Below are 9598 nucleotides of genomic sequence, written 5' to 3'. Positions count from 1 at the left end.
TAGTGTTACTCATCCGTTTCAAATTTCTCTTGATCGTGGGTTCTTGCGTTGACTTGGATGTGGCTGCATCCCTCAACCTACCCGACCAACACTATATAATCTGAGACGCAAACGCTAGCCGCAATACTTCAACACATGCGACTACATCCTTCCAGAACCTTGCGTCGTGCCGTCGTCTTCCTGATCCCGTCTTCTGGCCGTGCACCAAAGCACGGAACAGTAGGCCTCCAGAACCCCGTTTCTTTTAGATCCGTGCAAGTGAGGGGCGATCAGGTTTTTTTGGGAGCGCTTACACACGACTACTTGCAAGGCGACATCGTCCGACATGTTTTTTGGGAGTGCTTACATGCGACTACTAGCAACGCGACGTAGTCTGAGACGAGTTTCGCAACGATGCCTTCTTCCTAGGTGCCAACGACCTCTTCGATAATGTCAATATGGGAGATAACGCTGACGTTGCCTTTGCCGCTAGTGCTCAAGCCGCACCGTATGTGTTTATGAACTTTCTTCGTTAGATCTTGCTAGAATTTCTAATTCTAGCGTTTGGAGTTGGTGTGATCGGTTCATCATTTCTAGATATAATATGTTCATCTATTCCATCTATTTGCATGATCAATTTAATTGTTCTTTGTATGATCATGATTTATCAATTATTTATTCAGATTCAATCATAATATAGTAATTTGCTTGTACTTTGAACAATTATACAGTTTTAATAGTTTTTTCTAAAAAAATGGTCAAATTTAGCTAACTTGCCTTGTCAGAGAAAAAATAATACTACCTCCGTCCCAAGGAATAAGGCGCACACGTATTCGAAGATGAACTTTGACCATAAAAATTGAGCAACAAATCTTGATTATATTATACTATGTAATTAGTATCGTTCGATTCGTATTGAAAGCACTTTCTAATGATGCTAATTTTATACAAACAATCTTTATATATTTAAAGTAATACTTAGTCAAACGAAAAACACGTAAAACGAGAACGCCTTATTATTTTTTGAATCGGAGGTAGTATTCTCTTTAATTGGAATGCAGGGAGTAGGTATCTAGGTTTCATCATGTACAGCTAGGGAAAAAAATGGATGCAGTAGAATCAACTACGTGGCTATTCGAGAAAACGGGAGAGACGTTCGGTGCAAAGTGCCAAAGCCTGTGGCAGTGCGAAATAGCTGCTTCCCTGCCTGCCCCTGGAGTTGGCCACGCCTCCTGCTCCTCCGAGTGCTGTATCGAAGCCTTTGCCGCGATGCTATCGAAGGCACGCTGGTACAGGGGCCGCTGCACCTCCAGTACAGTTACACGAGGTGGAGCAAAATGGTAGGTGGCTGCAAGCCTGCAATTCAAGGCACGCAGGATCCAATATGGCGAGTGCCGCGCGGCGCCGCGTGGGACTGTGGGAGCACAGGGGCAGTGGCGCAGTGCCCGACTTTTTGGAAGCTTCACATGACACTGGATAGGCGGTAATCCACGGATCAGTGTCCCCAACGAGTCCTCCGACCGCTGACATCCGCCCCAACTCTTCTCAAAATCTCAAAACACAAGGCGCTGAATTGGAATCTCGTTTCAAGAACTCTTGTGGGTTCCGGTGAATCCAGCTACGGATGACCTTGAATGTGGAGATATTATTTTAAACTTAAGAATTATGGTTTTAAGAATGAGTGATTGCTTACACAACAACCAGAGTGGACGCCTAATGTGTTCTACTTACTGAACATGGTCGATGGTCGGCCTGTGACCCTTGGGCGCCAAAGGCGTTATTGGGGTGATCTTGTAGTTCCTACGAGCTTCCAAAGATTTTTCTTCCTTTCGACACATTTTTCTCAAAGGGTTGAAGGAAGATAGCACATCTAGTTCCTTCTAGTGGAGGGCGAACTGTCTCGCATTCCAGTTCTTCCAGTGCCAACGGCCACAAATATTGCTAACACAACTCTCATTTTTGGCATTAAAGCTTATCAGCGAGGGAGGAAGATCCATCAGAAACTGATTTCAACATTCACGGAGGAGAGAAGAAAAGAGCTACCTCCTATTGGGGAAGAAGGGGGCTTTTAGGTCCAACGGTTTCTAGGCGTTGTAGTCACCGTGGGGCCCTCTCATTACCTGTATAGGAAGGTTTAGTGTTTGCAATTTTGGTTTTGTGTATTTGTTTGAATTACCACAACCTCCCAATGTCGAAACCCTGTTGACCGTACGGGTTCCTACACAAACATACAAACTACCCAATATAAGAAACATCGTCTTCGATATTTTCACTTTTGAGGGGTCGACCACCGTATTGTGTTTCTCATCGAATACACCTACATGCACTTGGCACATGGTTAAAATCGCACGTGGTATCAACAAACACACAACTATTGCATGTAAATGATTTTTCGACCGCATGAAGCCAGCCGCCAAAACGCGGAGAGAACTTGATTGGAAAGGTGTTGTTGTTGCCACAAAGACCTTGTTGAAGTAGGCCAGCGATGATGATGATGCGATCGTTGAAGCCCCCCCCCCCCCCCCCGGGGTTCTCCCCTCCCCACCTCCCCCTGGTTTTGTGGCTTCCTAGCCGACTTGGCTCATGACAAACACCGCCTCCATCGCCTTCTTCTGTACATTGCCTACCGTGCACCGACCATTGCATTCACACGTGAGGATCCGCCACCCAAACATCGTTTGGCATCCCATCCGGCTACGTCAACACGCGCTTCCTACGCAGCTTTCCGAGCTGAGGTATTGGCCGGTGACTCGTGGCAACGTCGTAGGCTAGACAGGAGAGAGAGCGGCTGGCGAGAACGAGTGGCAAACCGGGAAAGTGGTATAGGGTTCCCTTTGTGTAAGGGCATCTCCAGCGGCGCGACGCAAACAGACGCTGAGCGACCGTTTTCGTCCGCCGTGACCGGAAATGCGACTGGGGCATGTTCCAGCGGGGCAACGCAAAGTGACCGGGCCGTCCGCGGAGACGCAAACCTGGCCCAAATATGCGCCAGGTTTGCGTCTCCGCGGACGCTCGGTGGACGCGCAAAGTGTCCGCTCGCTTCCCCATCGGGCCCGCCTGGCAGCGAGTCTGCATCGAGGTCATCGATTCAGGCGGTCAGCGCTTCCGCGTCTTCGCCGCAGCCTTCGCCATCAATGGCGCGGCTGCCTGTTCTGCGCGCGCACTGGCGGGCGGCGGCGGCGGCTGGGCTTCTGCGGCGCCTTCAATGGCATCGTATCCCGCGCGCGCCCGCCCATAAAAGACCACCGGCCGCGTCGCTCCTTCGCCCACACCTCCACAACCACCACCACCGCCGCAGCGCCATGGGGAAGAAGAATGACTTCGAGGCCTCCGGCAGCGGCAGCAAGAAGATCCCGCTCCCCGTCTCGGTGGGGAGGCTCATGCACGGCAAATGGATGCCGTGCGACGATGCCTGGTCCGGCGTGCAGCTGCCTGGTGGCTGGCGGCTCAGCTGCCGCCGGGTGCCTGTCCCTCCAGTACCTGCGCACGAGCCTGATCGGACCGCGGAGATCCGGCGCAGGCGGCGGTATCTGCCGACGGACCTCCGCGATGATCCGGCGTACGCCATCGACTCGGATGTTTGGCGTACGTACCTGTCCACGGAGACGGACAGGAGACGAAGGGCAGACTTCATGGGCGACAGGGATTACCCCTTCGGCCCTGCACCGCCGGCGCGCCGTCAGCAGGCGCCGACGCGTCGTCCGCAGGCGCGGACGCGTCGTCAGCAGGCGCGGACGCGTCGTCAGCAGACGCAGCACAACGACGCCGACGACGACGAAGCCTACGCCGTGTACGACGACGACGACTACGTCGAGGCGCTCGCGTACCATAGCGAGAGGTGAAGGACGACAGCGCAGCGACGACTACGTCGCTGTCGTCTTCCACGAATGGCAGCAGGCATTGGCGGAGGGCCGAACTTCGACTTCCGGAAAACATGACGGACGACGAGATGGCGAAGGTCGCCGTCCTCGTCTCTCCGAGCACGACGCGCTGTGCGCCGCCGCTGCCCGCTACGCCACCGCCGTCATGCCGCCGGCTGTCGGCGGATGAAGCACTTCGACAGCGCTCCTGGAGTCGGCGGCGCCTCCGCCACCGCCGCCACGGCCCGCGGGCACAGGCGCCTCAACCGCCGCCACAGCCGCAGGCCTGGGCGCCTCCACCGCCGCCACAGCCGCAGTACTGGGCGCCTCCACCGCCGCAGTACTGGGCCCCTCCACCGCCGCCACAACCTCGAGCACTGGCAGCGCGCCCGGCGTACGCTCCCCCGGATGGCAACTGGCCTTGGGTCGTACCGGACTTCATCGTGCTCGACAGCGACGAGGAGCAAGACAATGCGAGGAAGCGATGGCGTTTTAGGTTTATTTTTTAAGTATGTAAACTATGTTTCATGTTTAAAAAAAAGATTCGTCCTAAAAAATGCGTCGTGCCGATGGAGCCACCCGACGCAAACGGACGCGCGGTCGATTTCAACCAAACAGGTCGACGCAAACGGACGCACGCGGACGCTAAAATGCGTCGCGCCGCTGGAGATGCCCTAACTCCCAGGGGGCTCGCACGGCCAGTCCGATGTGTCACGCGTTGCTGGTGCCCCGACACATTATCACGCCACCTGTGTTGCCGGCATTCTTTGGTGCAGTGAAAAGATGCACTTCCTTACACTTTCAGCAACAGCCCAGGTAAATGAAAAGATTTCAGCATCAACAACCACCAGCAAAACAAAATTTAGCAACGCAAAAGATGTTAAGAATGCAAAAGCAGTAGCACTATGTAAATCAAAGTCACGTTTTATCAGCACAGAGCTAGCTACTTCTCACCAAATCGCAAAGCACTTCAACACCAACGCCCAGCAGCAAAACTAAAATTAGTAAAGGAAGAAGGTATAGCAGAATCTGTAAATCAAAGTCACGTTTTATCAGCACAGCTAGCTAAGAACACAATCAGAAATCAGTCAGTAACTGGTGCCAAAATGGCGTCAAACATTGGTAGCACTGCGGCATCAAGGCAATACCCACAGTAGCAGAGATGAGCTACAGTTTCATCCAAGGAATGAACCAAAGAATTGCAGAGAAGCTACAGAACAGCCTTGCACCACCCCACTAAAATTGCACACAAACTAAACACTACAGACATTCCATAATCCATTTCCACTCTTCGCTTCCTCTCTTCTTCCCCACCGGCATCATATATGCATCTCAGAAAACAAAAGAAACTAGAAAGCTCAGGATCACAAAACAGCAGAGTTCTAAAGGAGACCTAGACCAGCTCATCCCCAGCACTATCTTGAGGGCTTCTCACCACCTCAAGTATACTCACCACCTCACCCATGTCCGGTCGCTTCGACGGCACCTGCGAGGTGCAAACAAGGCCCAGCTTGATGATCGGCATGGCCTCCTCCATCGGGAACTCACCGCACAGCCGCGGATCCATGCAGTCCTCGAGCCTGCCTTCCTCCAGCGCGCTTCTCACCAGATCGCATAGCACGACGACATCATCTTCCAAGTACTCAACGGGCCTCCTGCCTGTCAAGATCTCCAGCGCAAGCACCCCAAAGCCGTAGACGTCGCACTTCTCGGTAATCTTCACAGTGTTGCACGCGAACTCTGGCGCCATGTAACCAAGTGCACTCTGTATCTTGCTGCTCAGCACATACCGGTCTAGCATCGGGAGTAGGCTTGCAAGACCATAGTCACCGACTCTGGGTTCACCATTGCTGTCCAGCAGCACATTGCTTGACTTGAGATTGTAATGGACGACTCCACGCTGGTGGAGGTGCATCAGTCCCCTGGCAACGCCGATGATGATGTCAAACCTCTCCATCCAGGAAAGCGAGTTCTCTTCCGTGCACTCGTGCAGGTGCTTGTGCAGATTTCCTCCAGGCAGGTAATCGTAGATGAGGAGCTGCAGTGATGAAGTCCAGTAAAAGCCTCTCAGTGTGACAATATTGTGGTGCCGCACCTTGCTGAGCAGCTTCACTTGTCGCTCAAAGTCATCCCTAGACTTCACCAAGCTGGAGACGGTGAGCTTCTTGATGGCCACTGGCTGGCCGTCTCTGAGCACCGTCTTGTAGACTGCACCAAAGCCTCCTCGCCCAAGCTCACAATCCTTGTTCAACAGGGCATGCCCACCAGCACTGAACTCCGGGCTTCCTTTACCAAACATGACAAGCTTCCCGGAGCTAGCATCATTCTCCGGGGACTGGCTAAGGTAATCATCAGATAGTGCAATAGCAGGCTTTGAGCTGGAGGAGGCTGCACGGACACGACGATTCAGCACAGTTACAGTGATCACTCCGATAGCAATGGCAGCACCACCAGCAATGGCAATGAGGGTGGAGACGCTCAGTATGATTTTCTTGTGGTGCTTGCTGCTAGGGGAACTCGCTGCAGCTTGTGACGAGGGGTTCGACGAGGAGTTGGGATTGAGCACAAGCGGCTTTGGCATGACCGCACTGCTACAGGAATTGTTCTTCCGGGAATTGCATAGGCCAGAATTGTCAGCTATAAAGTAGCCAGGGATGTTGTCGAAGAAACGGCTGTTTGGGAGATCTCCTGATAATAAGTTGTGGGAGACGTCAAAGGTGTGCAAGCTGGGCAGATTAGATAGTTCCACTGGCAGGGTCCCATTCAGCTTGTTCTGGGAAAGATCAACCATATGGAGACTGGTTAGGTTGCCCAAGGTGCTCGGAATCGGTCCCGTGATGCTGTTGTGTGACAAATCCCTGCATTACAAGAGCATATTGCATCAATTAAAATGACCCCAAATGTTCAATCAAAACCAAGTAACCCTGAGTTTGGATTTGTTCGATCAGTTTTTGATGAGTTTGCTACATTTTGTATTTGAAAACAGTTTGCTACTGTGGCACATTTGAATTCAGTTTAGACTGCACAAAAGATGAGTACACTGGCACTGGATACGAGCACAACAACATGAGGGAGACCCACATTTTGGGGCTTTGGACTCCTAACAGAAAAATAGGACATCACTGTCCTGTCATTGAACCTAGGAAACTGAAAGCAAACCGAAGCATACAAAAAATAAATAGACCTAGTCAACTTCACTAGCAAGCAATCTGAATGAATCACGTCAAATTTAATTAAATCAACAAAAGGAATCCGAGAAATTCACTTATCCCGTACTAACATAGAGTGGGAACCAAGTACTAATACTGTCAGTGACAATAAATTTATATTTATCTGTTCAGTTTGCTAGAGTATCTTTTTATATTTGAGAACAGTTTGCCACACATGCACATTTGACTTCAATTTGAAGTGTATAAAAACTCGTACCCAGGCACTGGATACGAGCACAACAACATGACAGAGACCCACATTTTGCGGTTTTGGACTCGTAACAGAAAAATAAGACATCACTGTCCTGTCATTTTCACAACGGCTCTGGAACCTAGGAAACTGAAAGCAACCAAAGCATGCAAGTATAAAAAACAACAGGCCTAGTCAACTTCACTATCAAGCAATCTGAATGAATAACATCAAATTAAATTCGAGAAAAAAACAAATTATCCGAGGAAATCACTTACAATGCAACGAGGGAACTGCAGCTCCCGATCTGTGCGGGGATGCGGCCGGTGAATGAATTCGTCCCCATCCGCAGCTCCCGGAGCGCCACTGCGCCGCCAATCTCCGGTGGCAGGCTTCCATCAAGGGCGTTAGCGCTGACGTCCAGCACCTCCAGCAGCCTCATCCCACCAATGCCAGCAGGCAGCTGTCCCGACATGGAATTGGAGGACAGGTTGAGAAACTGCAACCCCGCGAACGCAGTGATCTGCGGCGGGATCCCGCCGGAGAAGGCGTTGCTGGAGAGGTCCAGCACGCGCAGCGCCAGCGCGGCGTCTCCGGGGACCTTGACCCAGCCGTGGAGCTTGTTGCCCGCGACCGAGACGCGCTGCAGCGGCAGGCCGAACACCCACCATGGGAGCTCGCCCGTGAGTGCGTTCCGGCTGAGGTCTGCCTCGAGCAGGTTTTTGCACTTGGCGATGTCGTCGGGGAGGGAGCCGGAGAGAAGGTTTCCGGAGAGGTCGAGGCGCTCGAGCGCCCACATCTCCCCGATCCACGCGGGCACCTCCCCCGCGAGCGCGTTGCCGGCGGCGCCGAGGAAGCGCAGGGAGGAGAGTCTGCGCAGGGAGTCCGGGAGGGCGCCGGTGAAGAAGTTGCGGCCGAGATCCAGCGACTTGAGCAGCGCCGCCTCGCCGAGGTCGGCGGGGATTTCGCCGGCGAACATGTTGCGGCTGAGGTCCAGCGCCCGCAGCGCGCTGCTCCGCGGGAAGCCGCCGGGGACGCTCCCCGAGAGCGCGTTGCCGGAGAGGTCGAGGGAGCGGAGGGCGGGCAGCGACCAGAGGCCGTAGGGGATGGGGCCCGCGAGGCGGTTGGAGGAGAGGTTGAGGGAGAGGAGCGAGGAGCAGGAGGCGACGGCGGGCGGGATGTAGCCCGAGAGGTCGTTGTCGGCGAGGGAGATGGTGCGGATGTCGCGGCATTGCGCGAAGAGGTCGGCGGGGATGGCGGCGGCGAGGCGGTTGGAGGAGAGGTCGAGGGCGCGGAGGCGCGGGAGGGAGCCGAGGAGCGTGGGGAGCACCGGGCCGGAGAGGTTGTTGCGGGGGAGAGAGAGGGTGAGGAGCGCGTCGAGGCGGAGCAGCGCGCGCGGGAGGCGGCCCGAGAGGGAGGCGGCCGGGAGGGAGAGCGAGGTGACGCGGCCCGTGCGCGCGTCGCAGCCGACGCCCGGCCAGGAGCAGGGGCGGTCGTCGTCCTCCGTCCAGGCGGCGAGGCGGCCCTGCGGGTCCGCGACGCCGGTTTTGAAGACGACCAGCGCGAGCACGTCGTCGGTGAGCGCGGTGGTGGTCGTCGGCGCCACGAGGAAGAGGAGGAGGAGGAGGAGGAGGGCGGCGAGGCGCAGCGCGGGCGGGGAGGAGGCCGCGGCGGCCATTTGCGGCGGCGGGAAGCAGTTGGGGAAGCGTGGGGGCAGCGGGATCACACCGGAGCTTTGTCCATTAGCGCGGAGAGGGTTTGGGTGGTGGCGTGGAGGGCCTGCGGAGCAGTAGGGAAGCGGGAGCCCCTCCTGCGCTATTAATGTGGTGGTACTACGAGCACAACAAATAGGAATAGACAAAATCATTTGATTTCACCTTTTCAATTTCTCTCCTTTTACTTCAAAAATTTAAAGGCTTATTCAATTCAAATGATTTTTAAATGATTTTTTAGGGTTCTTGCTCTAAGTAGTTTTTTCTACATACACCATTAGATTTAAAAGATTAAACCCATAGGTGTAAACGGATGTGATAATTTGGGCACCGAAATCGGCGCCAGATTCATTTTATAATATCCATATCCGATCCGATTTAAAGAATTCGGGAGATAATGATATTGGATTTCGAAGTGGTGCTCCGGATATGCTATAAGGGACGCATGTGGATATGGATTACCCGAAATTTAATTAGGATAATCGAAAGATTTTAGAACGGATAATACGCTTTTTTTTTTAGTCAAAAGTCCAGGCCAATCTTGCAAGATTAGTAGTTATTGAGTTACCAAATTCATCTGGCAAGCATATTTGGCTCTAAGTCTCTATCAATGCTTTAGTTTTAGCGCATTGTGTCTCTTTTTTCTTA

General features: G+C 53.4%; 1 protein-coding gene across 1 annotated transcript; it reads right to left on the bottom strand.

Annotated features, from left to right (window-relative positions):
- Positions 1-4905: 4905 nt before the first annotated feature.
- LOC127344789 (uncharacterized) lies at positions 4906-9040 on the bottom strand. The gene is made up of 2 exons (XM_051371125.1): positions 7517-9040; positions 4906-6697 (listed from the first exon to the last, which is right to left on the bottom strand). The coding sequence occupies exons 1-2, from the start codon at positions 8914-8916 to the stop codon at positions 5233-5235; spliced, it is 2865 nt and encodes a 954-aa protein (XP_051227085.1). The 5' UTR covers positions 8917-9040; the 3' UTR covers positions 4906-5232.
- Between the last annotated feature and the right edge of the window lie 558 nt (positions 9041-9598).

Source organism: Lolium perenne, chromosome 3, assembly GCF_019359855.2.
Source record: "Lolium perenne isolate Kyuss_39 chromosome 3, Kyuss_2.0, whole genome shotgun sequence".
Taxonomy (NCBI): domain Eukaryota; kingdom Viridiplantae; phylum Streptophyta; class Magnoliopsida; order Poales; family Poaceae; genus Lolium; species Lolium perenne.
The sequence above is the reverse complement of the archived record's forward strand: the minus strand, read 5'-3'. Positions and strand labels throughout refer to the sequence as shown.